At 55.2% G+C, this 24399-nt stretch overlaps 1 protein-coding gene across 4 annotated transcripts in view; it reads left to right on the top strand.

Annotated features, from left to right (window-relative positions):
* Window positions 1-22760, top strand: part of ABR (ABR activator of RhoGEF and GTPase) — a 182531-nt gene extending 159771 nt beyond the window's left edge. For all 4 annotated transcript variants that reach the window (XM_042967607.1, XM_042967608.1, XM_007076094.3 and 1 more), the window contains 7 exons: window positions 13591-13650; window positions 13900-14009; window positions 14631-14770; window positions 15835-15969; window positions 17038-17143; window positions 19325-19472; window positions 20074-22760. In XM_042967607.1, coding sequence (XP_042823541.1) covers window positions 13591-13650; window positions 13900-14009; window positions 14631-14770; window positions 15835-15969; window positions 17038-17143; window positions 19325-19472; window positions 20074-20163 — 789 coding nt within the window. In that variant the 3' untranslated portion in view covers window positions 20164-22760. The remainder of the gene's footprint in view (window positions 1-13590; window positions 13651-13899; window positions 14010-14630; window positions 14771-15834; window positions 15970-17037; window positions 17144-19324; window positions 19473-20073) is intronic.
* The last annotated feature ends 1639 nt before the right edge of the window (window positions 22761-24399 follow it).

Below are 24399 nucleotides of genomic sequence, written 5' to 3'. Positions count from 1 at the left end.
AGAGGACAGCCTGGCTCCTTTCTGAGTCTATACAGGCAGGAATGTGAACGGTTAAGCAAGGGGCTCCTGGGTCTCAGTTCCCCCTACTCAGGGTGCCCACCCCCTGTGGGACCCCCTTCCGGAATCCCGTGGACATTGCTGAGGGGCACTGGCAGAAGCACTCAACACCACTGGCCATGTAAGACTTCTTTGTACGGGGCTGTGGGCATCATGCCCCACCAGGGAGGACGGGAGCACGGTGTGGAGGTGGTGGTGGTGCTGAGTCTGGGGGCTACAGCCTTCAGGGGCCTGCCTTGTCAGGGACCACCCAGATGACTGCTGGCCCAGTTCCAGCTGGGCATCAGGCAACCCAGTCAGCGTGCCAGGGGTTTCCTGACCCAGCAGGCAGCCTAGACCAAGCTGTGCCAGGGCGGACTGCCTGTCCTGCCTGTAGCCCCAGACCTTGGTGGGGATTAAAATCTGAGATAGAAGCCGACTGTCCTGCAGCTGGGCAGGCTGCCTAGGGGCTGGCTTTGGGCCCTGGCATCAGGCATCTGAGGAGGAACCAGACCCAGCACCTAGTACACAGTAAGCACTTGATAACTGTGCCCTGAATTCACTGCCTAAGCAAGATGTCACAGGGTGCCTGTCCTCGCTGGCAAGGGCCATGCCCATCCTTCAAGGGAGGCTGTGGCTGTGGCTGATGGAGATTTCCAAGCCATCCTGCAGCTTAGGGAGGAGGGGAAGGGAGACCCTCTGTGTAGGTCTTTACCTCCAGCCAGCACCTGCCAAGAGGAAGGGATCTTGGGCCTGTTGGCTCCTTGTCTAGTTTCACCCCTTGCCAGTGGGACATACTTGACCTCCCAGAGGTGACATCAGTCTTGGAAAGTGCTGGACAGGGCAGCAACTTGAGCTGTCCTGCGTTGGCCCCTGTGTCACCTTCAGCATCTCCAGGGACCAGGCTAGCAGAGCCCTGCTGGCCTCAGCTGCTCCCGTCGCCCCTCTGTGCTGAGGCAGCTCTCTGTGCCCGGCAGCCCGGAGCCGTCCCTTCCCTGCACCCCCCTCCCCGGCCCCTGCTGAGGCCAGCAGACACCAGCCCAAAGCTCATTGTCCATTCCCAAACCTCCAGGTTGGCAAGAAACTGCCCCAGCAGGTTCCTGGCCTGGTGCCAGCCAAACAGAGCCTTTCTGGTTTACCTGTCCCTTTGGGGAGGTGCCTGGCAGGTAGGAGGCAATTTTTCAACCCCTCAAATCCCAGACTTTCTGTTCTTTCGCCGTGCGTGTGTGACTGGCAAAATCAAGAATCCGCCTCAGGAATTCTTTAGGCAGCTTTGCCTCTGGGGGCCTTTTGTATCTCCACGTCTGGCGGTACCCTCTGGGCAAGGGTGGCAGGCCAGCCAGGTGCTGAGCAGCTGAGGCGATTGTTATCCGTGCGACCGCAGGGTGGCTCTGGCACTAGGGTACCCTGTGTGGCCAGGGATTTGGTCCTTTAGTTCCCGCTGTGTGACAAAGTATGTCAGTGTCACAGACACGAGGGTCTGCATGGCGGGACATTCATTCACCCTGCTGAGCCTGCCTAACTGTACCCAGGCTGGTGGGTGAACAGGCGGGCCTGGGGGGCCAGGCCCTCTGCCCACTCCCTTTCTTTCCCCAGCTGCATTAACCTATTTTTTGCAGGGCAGGCGGCTCACTGTCAGCCAGGGAGGGGACTAGGATCAGGCAGCAGCTTAGGTGGCATGGGAGAAGGGCGCCAGGTACCACCCAGCCTGGCAGGCGGGGTCGCCCATTAACTCCTCATCAACTTTGCCCTGAGGATTTGATGCTGTGGATGCCAAGACACCTGTGGCCCTCCTGCTCCCTTTTCACTAAAGATTTGTTAAAGGCTGGAGGGGGTGTATGTGACTTATCTGGGGACCCCTTGCTGGGGCTAAAGAATGTGTTCAGATGGGACAGTCCTAGTTAGTATTAACCTGTGGGGCCTCTGCAGCTGCTGGAAGGGGCTTCCCTCTGGGTCCCAGGGGGCTGTGTTTGGGGTTGTTCGTATCCCCAAGGGGAGTTCTGGGGCTGAAGCCTCATTCTGGCCTCTGACTTGGCAGTTGGCGTGTGGTGCAAAGCGTTTAGCAGAGGAGACACGTGGCATTTGGGTTTGCGGGCTCCGCCAGGGCTCTCGACACCGCTTCGCGTTTCTGCTTTCCTTTTCCTTTCCTTTTTAATTTCTTGTTTGTTTTTTAATTTTGCGCTTCAATCACACTACCAGAGATGAGGCTCAGCGCCTGCTCTTCCTCCCATCGCACCTGCTCCTGGAGCCCTGGTTTGTACTTTGCAGGGAGAGAGGCTGAAGGAGGAGGCCCATCCCCCACCCCCTGAAGTATCCAAAGGTTTTAATGGGGTCACTTGTGGGAGCCATAGAGAAGCTAGCAGGCCCCCCATGAGGCAGAGGCCAAGCCAGAAGCATTGGGCAAGGGGCGGGGTGGGGGGGTTGCCTGGAGGTGGGGACTGAGGCTGAACTGGCAGGGCCCAGAGGATGCCGGGGAGGGGGGGGTTGAGGACAGTTCTTGATGACTTTGGCTCTGCTTCAGGGGTTGCCACAGGGCGTTGGGAATTCCCTGCCTCAAAAGAACTTCTGCCAAGAAGCCAGAGGCCAGCAAGGTAAATGGAAGTGTTTCCTGCTGAACCCCAGAGTGTCTGTGATAGGATTTGCTTCCCTCTATTTCTGGGGAGGGTCAGAGGTGTTGCCTGAGGAAGGACAGGATGGGAGCCCCCTTTGGGTCACTTGTCTGGGGAACCTTAGGGCTCAGGTCCTTCTCTTTGCCATCTTGACTGTGACCACAGGACAGCTCCTAGCCCCTCCCAGAGTCTGTCATTGAACTTGACAGTTCTTCCTAACAGGTATCACCGGATACTCAAACCATGCGTATATCCCCGAGGCTCACACAGCCATCCCCTGGCTGTCCTAGGTGTGGAGGGTACAAGGGTGCTAGGCTATCAGATACAGGTACATCTTGGGCTCATTAACTGTATTTCATAATCTGGCTCTGGATGCCAAGAAAGATCTTGAAACCTTATGCAGTAGACATCTATCCTGCCCTGGCTGCCCACACACTGCCCTGCCCCTCGCCCCCTGCCCTGCCTCCTCTGCCATATCTGCTAGAGGGAAGGGACCCGTGTCTATGTCTTAATCATTCACGTGCCCACTTGCACCCCTATAGTGATCCCTCAGCTGTAGGAAAGGGACAATAGTGCCTCTCCCTCAGGCTGGAGACCCCTGTGGCCAGCCCATTTACCCCCTGGGCTTCTGTGAGAGCCAGGATTGTGATCAGGCTGGCTGGAGAGTTAGCAAGGGGGAATGGAGTAACATCCCCACATTCTCACAGCCATGAAGCTTCTTACAGCACTTGCTCACTGGGGCCATATGGGTGATCTCCTGACCTCCAGTGCCCCTACTTCTCCACTGAGCTGGCTCCCAAGAGGGCTATTTGATTCCACAGAGCAGGGGTCCTCAACTCTAAGAATCTGATGAAGGTTATGGAGCCCCCATCCAGACACAGAGCCACCCATATGCACAAATTGGATGCTGTTTTAGATACGGTTACAGATCCCAAGGTAGGAACCCCTACTCTAAGTGCACTTGGCAAGTGCTGTTTCTTTGCACCTGGGGTGGTTAGAAAGGGCACTGGCTCTCTCCAGCATCTCTGTGGTCCACAGGTGGCTTGGCCAGGCAGCCATGCTGGGCTTGGTGCCCCAGCTTTTAGATGGCCCCGGACCAGGGGGAGCTAAGCCTGCCAACCCAGGTGGTTCCTGAAAGGCCAGAGCTGTCAGAGCCCAGTGTTGCAGGAGTATCCAGAGGCAGCGAGGCCACAGGAGGGCAGACATTTTGGAAAGAGCCCAGAAACTTCTGCAGGAGCTAGTTTGGGGGAGTTGCCAGGCACTGGTCAGGGAGCACAAGTTTGGAAAGCCCTCTGCTGAGTGGCCTTGCCTGCCAGCTTCCCAAATTGTCGGGAGCTGGTCAGCAAGTACTGTCTTGGCTTCCTTTCTCCCTATCAGCTCATGCTGGGGACAGGAAAGATATTTGTGTTCTGACTGCTCCCTAGCAGCCTAGAGGAACACCCATTCCCCCATGTCTGGAACCTGCCTGCCCAGTCCCTGGGAGAAACCAGAGTCAGTCCAGGATCCCACTGAGCTTTAGATTAAGGCCACCCCCACTGCATTGTCTTTTGTCCCCAGGGTGAGCCTAGAGAGGTGGTAAGCCACCTTGGGAACTTGCCGTCAGGATTCTTCTGCAGAGAGGCTGGGAGGGCCCTGTCATTCCGCAGTGATTTCCTCAGCCAGGAGCTAGAACCTTCTCTGTCCTGGACAGTGATCCCAGCCAAGGTTGGTGCCTCAGATGGGCACAGCCAGAGCAGTGACAGCCACAGCTCTGCTTCCCATCACATGCTTGAAGCCTTGTTTCTGTCCTGGCCTCCTCCTTGGAGCACCCCGCCCCTCAGGCTCATGCGGCACAGGATGCCAGAGAGGGCACCAGGCTGGTGGGAGTCAAGAGGCCTTATTTTTCTAACTCTGAGCCTGCTGTCTTTACTGGCTGTGTGACCTTGGCCAAATCTCTTCACCTTTCTGATTCTCTGGCATCAGTATCATGAAGGAGCTGAACAGGATGATCTCCTAGATCCAGCTCATGTGATGATTTTGGCCATGTCTCAAGATTCCTGTTCCTAAGTCTTAAACTCTCAACACGCTGGGAAAGTCTGGGTGGGAGAGGTCACAGGGCTGCCCCTGGGCCAAGGCCAGCCATTCACTGAACAAAGGAGCTGAGAGGTGAGCAGGAAACATGAGACTTCTTGACCCCTGTCCTAAAGGAGCCTTGGTGGAAAGGCATTGCTTTCTCTCCACCCCCCACATCCCACTTGATTCATTTGGTCTCTGAATATTGATGGGTGCCTTCCATGTACTGGGTGCTCAGAGAAGGCAGAGAACCCTTAATCTCATGGAACTTTCTGTCTACAGAGGGAGTCAGGCAATAAATGAGATCATTTCAGGCTGGACAAGTGCTGGGAAGAAAATAAAATTGGGTAATAGATTAGAGAGTAATGAGAAGGGAGAGGCCTTGCCTGAAGAGGTAATTTTGAACTAAGATTTTTTTTTTTTTATTTTTTTAATTTTTTTTTAGCGTTTGTTTATTTTGAGAGACAGCACAAGCAGGGGAGGGGCAGAGAGAGAGAATCCCAAGCAGTGTGATTCAGTGCAGAGCCTGACTTAGGGCTCAATCTCACCGCCTGATCATGACCTGAGCCAAAATCAAGAGTCAGATGCTTAACCAACTGAACCACCCAGGTGCTCCTTGAACTAAGATCTAAATGACAAAAGGATTCTGGAAAGATCCAGGATAGTGCATTCCAGGCAGAGGAACAGGCAAAGTGAAAACCCTGTGGCCGGGGTGGCCATAGCGTATTTAGAAGCAGACAGAGGCCACGGGAGAGTATAGGAGATCACCCTGGATGGAGCAGGCAGTGGCCAAATTGGGTAGGACCTGGCAGGCTGTGATAAGGAGTTCAGCTTTTAATCTCAGCACAGTGGGAAGCCCCTGGGGAGCTTAAGCCTGGTTTTAATGATGCAGACACATTTTGAGCACTTGCTGAGTACCAGGTCATTCCTAGCCGCAATGTGAGAGGTGATAACCTAAGAGGTGCTAATATTATCTAGTCTGTTTTACATGAGGAAACGGGCTCAGGGACTGAGCCAGCGTGACCTGAGTGGCTTAGTCCAGGAGCCAGCACTTAAACTCGGCTCTCAGCCAGCATGCCGCCCTGCAAGGTGGAGGTCCAGAGCCCCGTGGGGACCTATGACTGATCCTCAGTTGCCCGGTTGTCTGGGTGGTCATAGAACTCAAGGGGTCGGGGCCAGGTGCCCTGGATAGGGTGCCTTGCTGCTTGGGGACTCGCGGCCTGTGGGACCAGGGCAAGAGTGCACTGAGAGGCCCTTCGGCGCGGGCACAGGCAGCAGAATCGCCAGGGCTACTCATTCTCACGAACAGGCTCTGTGCCCAGACTGCGTTCCTGGCCTGGTCAGGGAGGATGAGGTCAGCTTCAGAGTAGGACTTTCACAATGCTCACCGAAGCACTCTGAGTCCAGAGGGAGGCCACCGAGCCCGTGGTGGTCCGGCAGGCCCTTGGCCTTCCCATGGCAATTAGCATGAAACTTCCTGCTCAGGACCTTAGCCTCCCACTCCTGACTCTGGAGATGAGGCTGCTCTGGGCTGCCTCTGTGTTGTTTTGGCCGCAGCCAGTTCCTTTTCCCAAGAGCAACCCTGCCTTCATTACCCTGGTGCCCCCAGTATGGCCCTGAGCCGAGGCAAGGCAACTTCCTGGCTGTTAGCCTGGGGCCCGGTTCTGGGGTGAAATGTCCAGGCTGTCTGGAGCAGGGAAGGCAGTGTGTACGGGCCAGCCCTGAGGAAGGCAGGGTCCCAGGGCTCTGGGAGAGATGCCCCCAGCCTTGGGGGTCTCCCGAGGCAGCCCAGGGTTGAGGGCAGGCTGAGCCACTGGAATGCAGACCGCTGGGGAAGGCAGGTCACAGTGGGTGCTATGAGGCTAACCTGGCTTCAATAAAAGCCTCATTCAGAGCTGCTAAACCCTTTCCATATGTGGGCCTCTGAGAACTTCAAAGTCCAGGGGGGCGGGGGAAAGGGAGGCGAGATCCTGGTGCCTTGCAGTACAGAGTCAGCACAAGCCTATCATGCAGCGGGCCTGGGAGAGGGTACCTTGACCCTGCAGGGTGAGTGCTGGAGGGGCACTCCAGCAACCTGTTTGGCCTAACGGTGGGGGAGTCAACCCCTGGGAAAACGGGGTGAGTTTCTGAGCCTGACCATGGTTTCCCCAGGCCCAGTTGCTGAGCTGGAAGCCAGGATATAGGCCCTGGCGTCCTCCTGCCACCCCTCCCTGCCTCTCTGCGAGCTTCTCTCAGAGCAGCCACGTTGACGGAATCCTCCAGTACCCTTCCCGAGAAGGAGGAGAGGCAGGCTTTGGCAGCTCCCCGGTTCCCCTGTTGCCAGCCTTACCATGCCTCTCACGCCTGTGGTCTGTCCCAATGACAGGCTGGCCTGGGTGTCCCAAGGGGACCCAGCCCAGAGCATGTGGACACACTTGGGGGAGGGCAGGAGAAGGCCAGCCCGGTACCGCCACCGTGGCCACCGGCCTGGGAGACACAGGAAATGTACTGCCGTCAGACAGGACGCCTGGCTCAGGGCCTGGTCTCCACAGCCCAGCACTCGGCCTCTGGCAGGCATCCCCAGAAACACTGCCAGCCATGTCTACCTTCCATTCAGCACCCCGTTCACCTCTGAGGGTGACGACTCCAGTATCCTGGATTTGCTGTCCTTCTTGTTAAGAAGCACTTAGTTTTTATTAGCCCTACAAACGAGTCTGGCTTCGAGAGAAGTCCATGCCACCTCCCAGGACAGGCCCGGGATGCCAGGCTCTGGACTCAGAAAGCCAAGGGTAGAGCAGCGCTGGAGTGAAAGCAGAAGCGAGGCCCCCAGGGACAAGAGGTCAGGGATCGGGCAGGCTCCGCAGGGCCTCGGGGCTGTGCTGTGGAAATGACAGGGTGAGGTTCTGAGGAAAGGGACTCAGAGCCAAGGGGCTGTGGGGAGGGGGTGGGGGTGGGCCTCGGAGCCCCTGGGGTCCCTGGTGAATACTGTCTTCATGGGTCCTCGTCACCCAGTGAGCCCTTGTGTTACATCCCAAAGTAACACACCGATGGCTGCTCTGTGCCCCTTTGTCCCCTCCCACTGGGACTGTAGCTGTCAGTTCCATCTGGCTATCCCCACTGCCCGTAGACAGTGCGGTACCACCACAGGCCCCCTGTGAGGGCGTGTGGGAAGGGGCAGTGGCAGAAATCACCAGAAGGCTTTTGGGCGAGCTGCCTGGCTATGGGAGTGTGGCACTGTGGGAAGGCTGTGGGCCACCATCAGAAGGACTTGGGTTTGAACGTGGGCTGTGTCACCCACCCAGGGGAGCAGCAGTGGGGACTCCAGACTCACTGGTGCCTCTGAAAGCCCCAGCACTGAGAGGTGGCCATGAACAGAGGGAAGGAGATCCACTGGGGTCACCTGCCCCAGGCTGGCGAGAAACGGGTTGGGAGGAAGGGGTTAGGCTTCTCAGAGGGGACCCTTGAGGATGTTCCTGCAGAACGAGTCACAGCCGCCATCCACAGGTCGCCTAGGTGAGCTCAGAGCATCCTCCCCTGCCGTCCTGTCCTCCGATCCCGTCAGCGCCCCTGTGAGGCCGCTGGGGTTTCCTGGCCGAGATGTGAGGCGGGGAAGCAGCTACCCAACTACCTGCCGCATTCACTCTGAGAATGTGCGTCTCCGTCTCCTGAGCAGGAATGCAGGATTCCAAGCGCAGGAAGGATTTCAGTGCAGGTGACCTGGTAGTTAGTTCTCTTGTGGACATCCATCCCCAAGGTCAGCTGTCTCCTTGGCAGAGGTCTGAATGTGCAGCCATGACCCGACCTTTGCCTAAATGCAAAGGCAGACAACATAATTGAGGTGCTCCCGGTGGCTGTGTGTGGCCCGCTTGTTCATGACTTTCTCCCGGATGTCCTGTGGCTCATTTCTGTCTCCTGCCTGGGCCCCACCGTGGGGGAGCCCCAGTGGCATGTGTATTACCTGTGGAGTGAAGGAGGAGTCCTCTGGGGGTCTCCCCCAGCCTGGCTCTTCACAGCCCCATCTGTCTCCCCCCCCCCCCTCAGGTGATCTGGCAGCCCCTAGGTACCCTTTCCCCAGGGCCAGTGGGGGGGGCATCTATCTGCTGGGACTGGCGGGTAAGTGGTCAGGTGTTCCTGTCCACTCACATCCTGGGGGCTGGCTCTTCCGCCCCCGGCACTAATCTAATCAGGAAATAGCAGAGTCCACATTTCCCAGGGGTTATAAATAGCCACAGTAGTTCAGGCAGCATCATTTCTCTGGAAAATGTGCCACGTTCCTCTCCACTCCTCACCCTCCCTTCTCTGTATTTAAGTGATGTCCTGAAAATAGACTTGGTTTCTGGAGGCTGCTGGCCTGCTGGGAGACAGAACTTCATTGTCAAGACACCAAGGGGCTAGGCGGGCCTCCCTGGAGCATACCAGGGCCACACCTGCAAAGGGGATCCAGAATATGGCAGCGGTGGGGACTCCCAGGAAGACACAGAAGTGCCACCTTCCTCAGACTTGGCCTCAGACAGGCTGGAGTGTGTGAAATGACAGCAAATGGTGCCAGCAGGCTGCAGAGGGACAGGGTCTCAGTGCCAGCAGGAATGCAGAAGGGAACTGAAGGCCTGGGGGTATCCAAGGAAGGCTTTCTGGAAGAAGCAGGGCTAGAACTTGGCCTTAACATCAGGAGTGGCCTTTCCTGTGTCTCACATGCTCCCAGGAAAATGTAAGGTTGCCGCTTAGCAGCTAGAATGGAAACGATGGGGAGGGAGAGAATGGCTGAATTGTACTGGAGGCAGCCCTCCAGCACCCAGGCCTGCCTGTGGTGTCAGACCAGGCACCGGGAGGCCTAATGTCTCCTTTCTAAGCAAATCATGGAAACAGCTCATGTCTTGTTGCCGCGAGGCACAGACACCAGCTAGGTCCTTTACACCTTATTTTGCAGGGTTGGCAGAGTAGGTAAGTCAGGGAGACTTGATTTTGTGCCTCAGCTCTCAGTTCCTAGGTGTGCAGCGCTGGGCAAGTTCCTTGCTCCCTTTAAGCCTCAGTGTCCTCATCTGTAAAATGGGGGCGGCTAAAAAAGGCTTAAACCCCACAGGCTTGTTATAATGATTAACTGAGATGCTGTGTGTGAAGGGTTTGTCATCCATCATGCCAGACTCCTATAAAATGATCAGAATGCATTAGTTCTGTTACTATTTTCCGTAACAGTCCTCTGAGGTGCTATGGATGCCCTATGAGGAAGTTGAGGTTCAAGGAGGTTTAAGTGACTTGCCCAGATTCACACAGGTGAGTGGAAGAAGAGCAGTCATTTGGACCCAGATAGGCCTGACTCTCAATCCCTGTGCATCCCCACTTGGCTGTGTCCAGATGCCACTCCAGGACCCAGGGAGGGACCACTGGCTCCCTAGTCCATGGCAACTGCCAGGAGGTGCCAGATCATGGGTGGTTAGAGCACAGGAGGGGCGTTAGGTGCCGGAACCATGGAATCGGCCTGAGGCATATGCCGATGGCTGGAAAAACCAGAGTTAAAAGGGCCTGGTCCGTCCAGATTGTGTGACCCAAGGGTGGTAGCCGCAGTTGACAAAGCACCGTTGAGCTCTCTACTCCAGGTGGCCACTGCTAGAGGATAGGGCTGGGGACAGACCCAGGCCCTATGTCCAAGAGCCAGCATTCTGGATGGCAGGAGGGAACGATAAGGGTCAGCCTGTGCTACAGGCCTGGTGAGGGTTTGAGATAAAAAAGGTTTAGGGAGAGGGAGGTTCCGGGGCTTCCTTTGGGACCCAGTAGGATGCTTGGCTCCAAATCTTCTGAAGTAACGAGCCTGGACAACAGCCAGGCTTCCCTTGTGTGTTTGAGGAGGTGCTGGGGCAGAGTTGGGGAGCATGGGGGTTGCTCGGTCCTATCCACACTGCTCTTCCTCTGTCCCCTTCTCAATCCCATCTCTCCTCTGGTCAGGGAACCAATTGCTAGAGGCTGGGCCTGGACCAAAGCTGGCCCACATGCAGCCCCCCCCCCCCCACTGCCACCTGCCCGCAGCTGGCGTGGATGATAGAAGGTGCTGGAAGGACTTACTTGGAGCTATAGGAAGCTCCAGGGCCCAGCCCACTCCGGGCTGACCTGATCGTTTTCCTCTGTGGTGTGGGCCTGCTAGAACAGTGGTGTTCACACTGCTGCACACACACTCCTGAGGGTGCAGAGAGCTTTTCCAGGGGGTGTGTGGGCAGGGAGAGTTTTCAGAGCATCAGTCTGCAGACTCTCAACTCCCACAGGTGCTATTACCACAAAGCAATCTGCCTGAGAAAAGCCTTTCACCTTCGCCTCCCTTCCTCTGCTGGGGAGCCCAGGACTCACTGCAGAGCACAGCCCAGGGCACCAAGGCCCCCTGGGTGGCCAACAGCACGGGGCCTCTTGAAATGTAGGTGTAGGTGTTGAGAAAGTAAAAGACACTAAAGGCCCAGTTACAAGTCGGGTGCTTTCCACTTCTTTGCTTTCCACAAAACTGATGGAAATTGTCAGCTGAGACGTCATTTAAAATAAATTTTGGGGGGCGCCAGGGTGGCTCAGTCGGTTAAGCATCCGACTCTTGATTTCAGCTCAGGTCAACATCTGATGTTCCTGAGATCGAGCCCCAGCGTCGGGATCTGCACTGACAGCGCGGAGCCTGCCTAGGATTCTCTTCCTGCCCCTCCCCCACGTGGCCTCGCTCCCTCCTTTGCACCTTCTCTCTCAAAAATAAAAATAAAAACAAAAACAAAATTTTTGATGATAGGTATATATGCAATTTAAGGCAAAAGAGGAGGAAATAGCATAAAGAATCATATAATGTTGCTGTAATAAAACTATTTTCAGCCCCATCTAGTTATTTATATGAACAAGATGTTCCATCCTTTACATCTTTAAAAACAAAACCAGGGGCGCCTGGCTGCCTCAGTCGGAAGAGCGTGCGACTCTTGATCTCAGGGTCATGAATTGAAGCCCCATGTTGGGTGTAGAGCTTACAAAAAAAAACAAGACACTTACACACACACATGCACACACAGAAGCAGTATTTGAGGCTGTACCCAGTTCCACCCTAGCAAAACATAACATTCACACACACACACACACACGCACAGAAAAATGTTCTACCTGTCTCATGAAGAGATGTAGTCCCGTCAAAATAGTACTTTGCTGCTGAATATTTATTAATAACTATTCGTAATGTGTTGGTTAGTTTTTTTATTGTGTGCTGCTAGTCACTGCAATAACTAATCTAGGACATGTTTTGAATATTTGGAGCCTTGTGGCCCCAGGAAGTATTTCCTTGCCATTTGTACAGATATTTTTGTTGAAGCAACATGTAATAGAGTGAAGAATGAAAGCCTTTAAGACAGAAAAGTACAAACTAGGAGAAAATTCTTTAGGAGAAGTAGAATAACAACAAATCCAGGGAGAAAAAGAAATGACACAGGGTTTGTACGAGGGAAAGAAGAGCTTGTATTTTTTAAATAGATGACGGTGCATCAAATCACTGTGGTAACTGGATTCCACTGAATACATTGAAGAGAATCATGTAGCAGTTTGTGTTTTAAGATGTAAATATTTACATTATCCTGGAAGTTCTATCCTTTGCAACTATTGAAACTTGCTTTGGAAATACTCAGATGTTGAGTTGAAAATGGGCCAGGGAGTGCATAGTTTTTTTCAAGATGATTGTGTGGGTGCACAAGGAAAAACAGTTTGAAGGCCACTGAGAGAAACGGAGTCCTGTCCGATCCCCTGTGAGGAATATCTCTGAGCCTCCCCTGCTTTTTTGTTTGTTTGTTTTAATTTTTTTATGTTTATTTTTGAGAGAGAGAGAGACAGAGACAGAGCATGGGTTGGGGAGGGGCAGAGAGAGAGGCTGCGAGCTGTCAGCACAGAGCCTGACTTCTGACGCGGGGCTCGAACTCAGGAACCACAAGAATATGACCTGAGCCAAAGTCAGACGCTTAACCGACTCAGCCACTCGGGCGCCCCTGTTTTAATTTTTTTTTTTTTTTAAGTTTAACATTTATTCCAAGAGAGACACTGAGACAGGGGGAGTAGGGGAGGGGCAGAGAGAGAGAGGGAGACAGAGAATCCCAAGCAGGCTTTGCCAACACAGAGCCCGACTCGGGGCTCAAACTCACAAAACTGTGAGATCATGACCTGAGCCAGAACCAAGAGTTGGACGCTTAACCAACTGAGCCACCTAGGTGCCCCTGAGACTCCCCGGTTACCCCCACTTCCTGGGGCTCCAGTCCAATCTGGGGGGGTTCCCCTACAGGAGTGTTTTCTTCCTTGGGGGCCAGCTGCCCACCCATTGTTATCTCACTCAGTCTTCCCAACAATCTGGCAAGACAGGTTCTGCTACTGGCTGCTGCAGGGAACTGATGGCTTAGCCGAGGTTGAAACTTCCCAGGGTCACACACCTGGAAGCAGCAGAGCCAGGATTCAGACCCAGGCAGCCTGACCCCTGAGACGGACCCCCTAACCTCTCCCGCCTCCCACTCAGCACCTCCATGTGCACAGGCTACAGACCCTCCCGTCCACCCCAGTCCTGGTAGTTGAATAAGTTGCCTATTGTTTGTGAGCCTCGGTTTCTGGTCTGTGAGGTGGGGTGTTAATACCCATCTCAGAGGGTGGTAGTGACTAACGAATGAGATGTGATGGGCCAGAGTGCCTACCAGTATGTCCTGGCTCCTTCACGGAGTAGGGGAGTCCTTTACTAGCCAGGACAGACAGGAGGGCCGGGGGCTGGAGCCTCCCTGAAGGGTTGATTTCAAGAGAAGCCTCAGGCCCCAGTTCTGCCTTCCTGACCATGTCGCCCGCGTATGAGCAGCTGCTGGCCAGCAGAGAGCTCTGGCTCGCCCCCGAGCTGCCATCTGCATCCCTCTCACTCATGTTCTCTTTCTTCCTTTCTCTGCAGTTGGATCCACAAACTGTAGAAACCAAGAACTGGCACACGGATGTGATTGAGATGAACGGGGTGAGCCCAGAGACACAGGAAATGTCTGCACAATGGGTGGGCCTCTGGCTGCTGTCCCCAGGGTGCCGTCTTACCCCTGTCCCCTCAGCCCGGCCCATTCCCCCCTACACTGCCGGCACCCTGCCCACTCCCACCCTGCAGGTGTTGCGGGGAGTCCTGGGTGGTGGACGTGGCCCTACGGGGAGGGGACCCCTGCATTCTGGAGGCACTCATGCAGGGGGGACTTGTGCCTGCCGTACCCCCAACCAGATCAAAGTGGAATTCTCCATGAAGTTCACCAGCCGAGATATGAGCCTAAAGAGGACCCCATCCAAAAAGCAGACTGGAGTCTTCGGCGTGAAGATCAGCGTGGTGACTAAGTAGGTGCCGCCTCCGGCGTATTGAGTGCTGGCATGAGTGCCTGGGCCCCCTGCCAGCCCCCGTCAACCCCTAGTCAGTCACCCTCCAGCTCAGTGGATGGCCAGTTTGAAGGCCGAAAGTGGCCCGCAGAGGTCTGTCTCTGTCTTCCCCAGTGCTTTAGAGATCAACAAGCCAGCATTTGAGCCCTGGGAGATTGCGAGACTCCCAGGCTGTCAGCTTCTTGTAATGAACGAGAGGCTGTGACCACTGAGGCTTGGCAGCAGTGGGCTGGACTCCAAGGGGTGGCTGCCCCTCGGGAAGGGGGACGCGCCCGTCTGCCCGCCACCTCCTGTCTCCCCTTCCCAGGACCTGAGGACCTGAGTCCTCAGTGGACTCCCTGTTGGTCCCCCGTAAGCATTTGAACCTGAGATCTGTGCTCTAAGGAACATTCTTTTCTCAGAGTCCTTGGGCTGGCTGGGTGGGGTGTGTGTGGCACAGCCTCTTAGCCCTTTCTTGGGCCCTACCCCCTGATGCCAGAGGCTAGTGCCCTCCAAGGCCAAGGTGTGCAGAGTTGGGGCTACCCGTAGCCATCACGGGGAGGCCCTCTACCACCCCCTCCCCTCCCCTCCCCTCCCCACCAGGCGGGAGCGCTCCAAGGTGCCCTACATCGTGCGGCAGTGTGTGGAGGAGGTGGAGAAGAGGGGCATCGAGGAGGTCGGCATCTACCGGATATCAGGGGTGGCCACCGACATCCAGGCGCTGAAGGCCGTCTTTGATGCCAGTGAGTCTGGTAGGCCCCACCTGGGCAGTGGTGGGCAGAGGGCACTCTGAGAGGCTCAGCCACCTGCTAGGGGAGCCTGGAAGAACTGGAAGCCTTCTCCACAGAGAGGCCCTAAGTAGCTGATGGCAGAGGAGCCTTGGTCTGTGAATCACAGTCCAATGTGGCACGTGGTGGGTCATCTCTGAGTCTCTAAAGCAAGGACTCCACCTGTATTTTCTTGTGATCCTCCTCCCCTCCAATCTGTTATCCATTGCCATAGGTGAGGAACTGAGGCTCAGAGAGGCCAAGTCGCTTGCTCGGGATCGCCCAGCTTGTAGGTTTGAGCCTGACTGAAACTCAGATCTTTCTTACTCCAGTGTTCCTGGCTTTCTTGCCAGCTCCCTGGTGCCTGGTGGGCTGTAAGGAATCTAAAGGGCTTTAAGCCTGAACTGGCTGGCCCGGGCTCCCCTTTGCTATCTCCAGAGCCCTGAGCACCCTTTGGGAGGGGCATTGCTCCCCTAGCCCTGTAAACTCCTCAGTGGTGGGTCCTGACCTTTCTGATTCTTCTTTCCTTCATCTTGTTGGTTCACACTGCAATAGTCAGGAAACCTGAACTGGCCGGGCAGTGCTGATTCCATGAGAGCTGAGGTGGGGCCTGTGTTCAGGAAGCCTGGGGTGAGGGGCTGGGGATGTGCTGGCATGGCTCCCCTGTGCAACCTGGAAGCTGAGGCTTCGTCAGAACATGATTTTAGGTGTAAAAAATGTGCACTGCCTTCCAGAGAGAGGCTTAGCAGTGGGGAGATTCCAAAGAGGGTGTCTGACATGTGGTGTGAATGTGGCTCCAAAACTCTGGATGGTGAACTGTGCTCCCCTCCTACCCCCACCCCGGGGCTGAGTCACAGACCACCTGTGGGCACTACCTACATTCCTGCCCTTCCTGGGGAGACCAGAGCAGACACAGAGTGGGTGGGGGGCTCCCCTGGCCGTGTTGTGTGGGACAGAACAGGCCCACCCGCCCAGATGAGGACTATGTGGAAGAGAGGGGCTCAGGCCGCCACAGACCTGACTGCGCACTTCCTCTGCAGATAACAAGGACATCCTGCTGATGCTGAGCGACATGGACATCAATGCCATCGCCGGCACCCTCAAGCTCTACTTCCGGGAGCTGCCCGAGCCCCTCCTCACAGACCGACTTTACCCAGCCTTCATGGAGGGCATCGGTGAGGTTCTGGGGGACCCGAGGGCTGGGCTGAGCCAGACTTCCCTGACTGCAAAGTGAGGACCAAGAGATCCGTGGCTTCCCTTGCTTGTTGGTCTGCCCAGTGCTCCAGGGCTGCGTGACCGAGTGGCCCAAAGGGTGAGGTGTGACCTGCTGGGGCCTGATCCAGAGGTGGACCCTCGCTCACTTGCCCCTCTCCCCTCTTGCCCCTGTGGGCTGCCCTCTGTGCTTCCTCCTTGAATACTGACCTCCTTGCTGGAAAGCCGGGCATCCCGGGAAATGTGCCCTGAGGTGGGTGGTCAGGGCCAACATCCCAGAGCCAAGGACAAGCCTGGCTGGAGTGCACTTGAGATGGCTGGAACCCAGCCTTCCAGAGGAGCACTCCCTCGCTCTCACTGATGCCATGGGTGGGTGGAGGCTGAGGGCCTCGGCCAGCAGGGCTCCAGCCTCCACCCACCCAGGCGAATCCAGGCCTGGGAGCATCCCTCCTGCCTTCTCCCTCACTCTTCCCTCCTGCCTCCTGATTCCTCCCTCCTCTCTCCTACCACTTCCCTCCTCCCTCCTACCTCCTCACTCTTCCCTCCACCCTCCTGCCTCCTCCCTCCTGCATCCTTCAGGAGCAGATCAGGGCTTCAGCCACGGCAGGAAGTGAAGAGCCCCACGGAAGGGAAGGCTGTTCACTGCCATGCTCTAGCATCAGAGGCAGTTGAAAGAGAGGAAACATCCGTGCCAGTATCATCATTCTTTAAACTTAGCCTTCTAGACCAGGCATGGGGAATGGCAAGAGCTGTAGAGGCCCACGTGGTAAGGGGAGGAAGGGTGCCTGCTCCCCACCAGCCTACCTCCTGACTGAGTTACAGGTCATGGGTGGGGGCTTCTGTAGGAACTAGCTGTTAATAGCCCACCCTTGGGAAGATACCAGGCCCTTCCTACAGGGTCTGCTCCCCTCAGGGGAGCACGGCAGCCCAGGCTCTCCCTCAGGGTCCCATAGCCTCCTGACCACGGGGGCGCTGGCTCGGGCCTGCCCACCTGGGAGCTGAGCTCCAGCCTCTCCCTGCTTTCTCCCCAGCCCTGTCAGACCCTGCTGCCAAGGAAAACTGCATGATGCACCTGCTCCGCACCCTGCCCGACCCCAACCTCATCACCTTCCTCTTCCTGCTGGAACACTTGAAAAGGTAATGAGCAGGGGCCCAATTGGGGGAGGGAGCAGGGAGCCCAGGGCAGGCCCCTGCTGGGGAGGACACATCTACTGGGGGAGACCCCCTTTCTCAGCTCTTCCTCATGGGCGCTGGCCTCTGCTGGGCCATCCCTAACAGGGTGAGGGTTTGCTTTTCAAACTCTTGCCCTCAAATTCTTCTGTTTTGAGAAATACTTGGGTCCTAATAGTGACCTCAGGTATGGGCCATAGACTGCTTAGAAAGGCAGGGTTAGAGCCAGGGACTGTAGATGGATTTTGCAGTTAGTGGTCATTCAATCACCATAACATTTTTTAAATGGAACGGAACAGACGGCATAGGGCATGCTGTGGGCAGTAAGCGTGCATGTTGTGGTTCTGTTCGATTACATGCGGTCACGTGTTCTGGGTTCGGATGTAAAGTGTGTTTGTTGTGGGTCACAGTCAAAAAAGTTTGAAATGCACTGGTCTTGACCCTCACCTCACCTAACAGGGAAACCGAGCCCCAGTCCACAGGGATTTGCTTGGGGTTAGCAACAACTCTGTCCTTAGAATGCACGTCCCCAGTCCTAAACTAAGTTCCACCCCCACACCACCCCCACCGTCTCCCCCGCCCTTTCTGTAGTCAGCTCTAACCGGGAGCTGCTGAAGTTGATGCTTGCAAAGTTCCGAACTGAAACCAGCCCTCACGGTGTCCCCGCCATTCGCCTTTGAGCCCAGCACTGGTCCAGGTGTAAGTGGGGACAAAAAGTGTCCTGGTGTCCCTTAAATCTGTTTGTCACCCAGGACCAGGGAGCTCCTGAGTTGGGGCCATGCCGAGGGCCGGCTCCTCCCTGAACTCAGCTCTAGCCCTCAGGCCCAGGCTCCGGGCTGCAGCTCAGCCAGGCCAGCTCTAGAGGGCCAGCAGAGACCTGGAAACGCCTGGGGCTGCTGTCTTGTTTTTCCCATTATGAGACATTTTCCCTCTGGTTTGGCCAGGACCGAAGCCCCAACCAGTTCCCATAGTTTGGCGAGCACTGTGGGGAGGACACACAGAGAAGGAGTGGGAAGGGAAAATTCATTAGGTTTTCCACCCTGGGAACTGGGCACAGTCTGTTCCCACATCTGGGCCCCTGGCTGGTGTGTGTGTGTGTGTGTGTGTGTGTGTGTGTGTGTGTGTGTGTGTGTGTGTGTTGAGGGGGCTGGGCCAGCCGCACAGCTGCCTCCTGGCATGGCAGTGTTTGCCCGTTTCCAAAGCAGTCAGCATGCACATTGTGGCTCTTGCCCAGAGGCTGGGAATGATGGTATAGTTGGGAGCTGGGAGGAGGCACTGCTCAGGGAGGGAGGCCCAGAGCCTCTTTGATGCGTTGGGTGGTACTGGGTCTGCCAGTACCATGGGTGGCAGCCCCTGCTGCCACTCAGGGGAAGTTTCCACAGAGCATGAGGCCTCTTATGCAAGAGAGGCAGAGAACGATCCAAAGGGAGGCAACTCCGGGGTCCCATGAGGAAGACCCTTCTGGAAAGGCATGGGAGGAGAGCCCCTGGGCTCCGTCTGGGATTAGGGTGGTTCTTGCCACAGCACAGCCAAAGAACCTCAGGTCTAGTGAGTGGCTGCTGCCGGAGCACTGGCTCCCTACCTCTGGCCCCTGCCACTGCCCCACACACTGTGGCTCTTCCTCTGGGCCATGCACTCCAGCTTCACCGATCACGGGTAGAGCAGAGTGGTGAGGAGCACTGGCTCTGGAGGCAGACTGCGCGGGGTCACATCCCAGCTCTACCACTTGCTAGCTGTGTGACCTCAGGCAAGTCACTTAACCCCTCTGCCCTTTGGTTTCTTCATCTGTATGCTGGAGATGATGATAGTTCCTGCCCAAAGGACCGTGAGGAGTATGAGTTACTATAAAGTTCTTGAATCTGTAATATCATCAAGGGAGTTGGGGCAGGCCCTCTGGCTCTGGCAGTTTACCATCAAGGGGTGGCCCATGAGCTAGAATCTAATACAGGAATGTGCAGGGACATAGCTGGAGACTTGGTCCATTGGCTTAGTCCCTCCATCCCAAGAGGTCCCCACCCTTAGGAGAGGGAGGCTAGTACCCACCTTCTGGGAATCCTTCCAGTTCTTCTAGCTCGGGCCAACGGTCTGAAGCTCTGAGCAGCTGCTGAGAAATGACTTCTTTTTTCTCCCCTGCCCCAACCCTTTCAGGGTTGCTGAGAAGGAACCCATCAACAAAATGTCCCTTCACAACCTGGCTACTGTGTTTGGCCCCACGTTACTGAGACCCTCAGAAGTGGAGAGCAAAGCACACCTCACGTCGGCTGCAGACATCTGGTCCCATGACGTCATGGCACAGGTACCGCCAGCACTGCCCGGAACTGGGGCTGGTAGAGGCGGGCGACAAGCTTCCCCTGGGGGGCGGGGAGAACAGCTCAGACTCCCACACCCCTTCCCTCCTTAGCAGCGGGGTAGGTGGTCTGCGGAATGTCACCAGGGAGGCAGGGCTCGGGACCAGCATGACAAAAAAAAAAGGCTGAGCCTAGACCAGGGGCCCAGACAGGCTCAGGGGCACAGGAAACATCCGGGGTCTTGTCCTCATGTGTAGAAGCTCTAGGATTGCTTCTAGGGTCGGAAGCTTCCCTGGAATCCCTACAAGATTCAGGGCAGAGTCCAGTCTGGAGACAGGGCTGCCCAGCCAAAGCCAACCTCTGGAGCAGGTTGGAAGCTTCTGACTGAGGTTGGGGAAGTGGCCCCAGGCTCCCTGACCCTCTGCCCTGCAGTGCCCTCTGCTGCCGCCAAAAGGCAGGCACAGCTGGGCTTCCAGGGAGGCGAAGCGGCCTGAGGGCAGGGAGGGGAGCGGCACAGAGGTGACCCCAGCGCAGGGACCGTTTCTTCCCAACAGATCAGAAGGCTGGGAGGACGGGGACCCAGCCTGAGTCTTCCCTGTCCCCCCACAGGTCCAGGTCCTCCTCTACTACCTGCAGCACCCCCCCATTTCCTTCGCAGAACTGAAGCGGAACACACTGTACTTCTCTACCGATGTGTAGCCCAAGGTGGGATCAGCTGTGGGGGCGGCCCGAGCCAGCCCCTCCAGCCGGGGGACCCAACACAGACTTGAAAGACTACAATAGAAAACTCCCAAACCCAGCACTCCAGACTCCAAGGGACACAGATTTCCAAGAACTGGAATATGTGCATCTTTCGTGCCACCTTGTACAAAGCCAGCTGACCCAGCCCCCAGCCTCACCACCATGCCCCGGGCCCCGCCCTCTGTACCTCTAGTTGTGTCTAATGCCCCGTGCTGTTCAGGAATTGTTTTATGTCTATTTGTCATGCAGAAATGGTAGTGACCGACCCAGTATGGGCATACAGACAGCCTGCTTTGTTCTTTCATTTCCTCCAACACTTTCTTTCCTCCTGAGTCCAGTCCAAGGGCTTTTATTTTGCGCTCTGTAACCACTGCCAGCTTATCCTCTCTTGGCCCTGCTCCCAGATTGCAGTCTCCTGGCAGCCTCTCCTCGGGTTTCCTCCACCCTCTACTTCCTCCCAGCCTGCCCACATGCATGTGCAGCCTTGGTTTTTGCTCCATCATTTTGAAAGTTGAGGAGACCCCGGGTGGCGGTGGCGATGGTGGCTTGTCAAAGGCTGCCGCTTGCTGCCCCCCGCCCCCAGCCCTTTCCTTGTCCTCTACCTGTGGAAGCACACCTGCTTTGCCTTGCTGCCTGTGCAAATGTTGGACAAGGGGACAGACTCACACTAATCCTCAGCTTAGCACAGAGCTGGAGAGCAGATTTCTGGAATTTTCCACCTGACAATCTCCATTTCTGGGGTTTATCTGTTCTGTCTCCTGCCTACTTTCACTGAGGCATCTTTCACTGTTTCTTCTGCTTTTCAGTTCCTTTTCCCCTGGTGTTCTATTTCCTTTGAGCGTAGAGACTCAGAAGTGACCCAATATTAAGAGAGCCAGAGGGTCAGGAATCAGGGGAGGTGGGAGGCGGGCCACTGAGGAAACAAGACAGGTTGAACATCCGGAGGGGTGCCATGTAGCACCAGGTGCCCCGAGTTGGGGGGAAGTGGCTCTCAGCAACAAGGAATTATAGTGGCTTTTGTAGTGGAGCCAGGTCTCTAGGGGGGCAACTAATATGGCTGAAGCAGGTATCTAGAAACACGCAGGCTCCATCCAGGAGGCAGTCCTTCCTGGCGCCTCTCGTACCTTGCGGTACCTTTGCCTTAGATTTTACACATCCTCCACAGCCAAGCACTGCCACAGGGCAGCCCCCGAGGCCGTGTGTCCCCCAGGGCCTAGGAAACACAGGCAGGGTCCAGGTCCAGCAGTAGCCAGTCATCCTGGTGCTGCCTCCCCACCCACCCACAGCTTCTAGATGCAGCCTTTTGGGTGAACTCTAGGCAACTCCAGAAGTGGGGAGGAATGAGGAGTCATGGGCAGCTGCCTCTTTTGGGACTGGGATTTGCTGGGGACTTTCATTGTTGACTATCTTCCCCAGAGCAGAGGATCAGCAGGTTCTGTTCCCAGCTCGGAGACCCCTTTCTCCACACTGAAAGGACTGAGAGGTATCTCCTCCCACCTGAGCAGTAGCTGCCAGCATGTGGCAGGTGGCTTCGGAGAACACTCCTAGGCTTGAGCTGTAGTACACGGCTCTCTGGCTCCATGTGGCAGAGAAGTAGAGAACGGTTCCCTTAGATTGTGCTCAGGGCGGAGTTTTAAAGAAGGGTTCGCTGGACCTAAAGGTAGAACGTTTGCTCAGTGAGAGGCAGGGAGGGCCCTTTCTGATCTTGTTTACACCTGTTGCCCAATCTTGGGCAGAACGGTACACATTCTGTGCACATCAGAGGAAAGAAATGCCTAACAGGAGGGAAATACATAGCTGCCTGTTAGCGGTTCAGTGAGGATCCCTGCTCCCTGGGACAGGAGATGGAGAAAGAACACCATTTGAGTCTAAAGATCCCAGCTTGTGACCATCCCAGGAGTCTCTGCACTCAGCAGTTGGTGTATGGCATGGAAGGCTTCTGCTTCCAAAAGCCACTAATTAATGGTAATGAACTGGAGGACCAGTTAGAGCTAGTTACAGCCAAAAAAATGGGTGCCTCCCACTTCCCTGAAACAAGAGACATTTGCTTCTCAGCATCAGGTAGCCACCACACCCCCCAAACTTGCTTAAGCAACTTGAGAACCGGAGGAAGGCTGCAGGGGCTGAGGAATGCAAAAGGCTCAGAATATTTATAAATTCCACCCCCAGGGTGGGGAGGGGCAGGTACCAGACATGGACTAAGTTGCATCAAGGAAGTAGCCCATGGGTTCTCCTGAGAGTCAGGGACCGTGCAGCCCAGAATCCCCAGCCACTGTGCCCAGCCGGGCAGGCTGTGCCAACAGGAGCCCAGCTGACAGGCTGCAGGAATCCCAGTATGCCCATCCCTGCTGGCAATGGCTGTGGGCGGCCAGTTTTTGCTGATACAGGTAGGATGGGAACCTTCATTAATATTTCACTTTAAGTTGGTAAGGATATATTTTTTTTGGTCTATGTTCTGTTTCAACTTATGTAGATTATTATAAATTGATGTAAACCACGTGAGAGGAAAATGTTAATAAAAAAAATGCAAAGCCCCAACATTTGCACACAACCCAGCCCTGTGGTGTGGACATTTGTATACTCAGTAGTCCAGGGAAGACCACCAATCTAAACATTTTAACTCCTCCAGCTGCATCCAGATGGGAGCTCCCAGGAATCTGTGCACCTAGTCAACTTCCCTTGAGCTTCCCTTCAGCCTACAGGGACTGTGGCACCTTGGGGGGAGGTGAGCCCAGCCCCCTCTGTGTGCTTCACAGAGGTCTCAGGTCAGTCACTAACCAATTCCTTTCATGAAGGACAAAGGCCCCAACAACCTGGACATCAGTGTGCCTCCAATAGATGGCAGAAAGTTGTCCATCCCAGGGGAGTTTTCTTATTTTATGTAAACTCTTCTCTACATTTTCCTTGGAAGTGGGCGTCTTTGGGGCAGCCTTTTGGCCTAGTCTGATTGTTGGAGAGGCTGGATCCTCTAGGGGGCCCTGCCTCCCTTTAGGAGAGCCAGTAGAGTTAATATAGGTTCCTACCAGCCTAAGCCATTGGACACTGTTTATTCTGGAGATCAGCAACAGATGTCTCTGAAAATTGGTGTTTGGTTTATGAGCTCATACTGACTCCTTAGCCATCTAAAACAGGAAACTATTCATCTCCTTTCTTGATTGAATAGTCAATGTGGACAATGCTTGGCTTATTGAAGTGATGGCTACTGACAGCCTAGGGCTCATCTGTCCAAGGCGGTCATGAAAGCAGCATTTCTTGTCCTCATTTGGCGTATCTGACTCTACTTTCTGGACCGGCTGGTAGAAGATGCCAGGTATCACAGCTGCCAGGTAGGAGTGTCTGTTCTTGCTCTCAAAGTGCTTATAGGTGACATATTTAGGGACTGTATAGGAAACACTCTTTTGTTCCCAGACCTCTGAGGATACTCCAGCTGGCCTAGGGGCAATGAAGTCTCACACCTGTGAGACTGGACGGGATATTATATAGAATTCACCACATAAGGACAGGAATGCGTTGGCTCACACTCATTGCAAAGGAAACAGCATGCATAGCCAGAGGAAGGTGTTGCCAACTGAGTTGGACATTATCACTCATGTACACACTCACACTTAGGGCATCTGGACACGTCAGCTGAGTGAATTCTGGTTAAGGGTGGGTGAGCTAGAAGACAGCAGAAGGGGGGGAAAGAAAGCAAAGAAAAAAGAAAAGATGAAGAAGTTAGCGTGCAGTAGAAAACAGGAGGCGTTACTGCTGGCTGAAGGCGGCTGGAATTATACAGCCCCACAAAGTCTACCTGCCTGCCCCCAAGTGGCAGAGCCTGAGCTCATCACCTTCATGTCATCAGTGAAGCACCAGAGTAAAGAAGGTCTCAGGGCAGATCCAAAAGCCTATTTTCTTTTGCCCCAGGGCACACAATTAGGATGAGCTTCTGTTTTCAGAAAAAGGCCACTAGATCAAATAAAAAACACTAAGATGTTAAAATACATCTGTAATATGTATTTTACAAAAATACATAACCTGATACCAGAGAATGAGCGTGGTGGTGAACAGCCGATCTTCACCAGAAGCTGCTGTGACTTAGCAGGACCACAGCGGGACCCTGCGCACGTTGTGTCCTTGAGCTGGGCCTGGTCCAGCGGTCAGAGCCTAAAACCAACATGGCTCAGACTGCTGGCCTTCCCACCAGGCGGCCCGTGG

Source organism: Panthera tigris, chromosome E1 (assembly GCF_018350195.1).
Source record: "Panthera tigris isolate Pti1 chromosome E1, P.tigris_Pti1_mat1.1, whole genome shotgun sequence".
NCBI classification, from domain to species: domain Eukaryota; kingdom Metazoa; phylum Chordata; class Mammalia; order Carnivora; family Felidae; genus Panthera; species Panthera tigris.
Note: the sequence above shows the minus strand (reverse complement) of the source record. Positions and strands in the feature narration are given on the sequence as shown.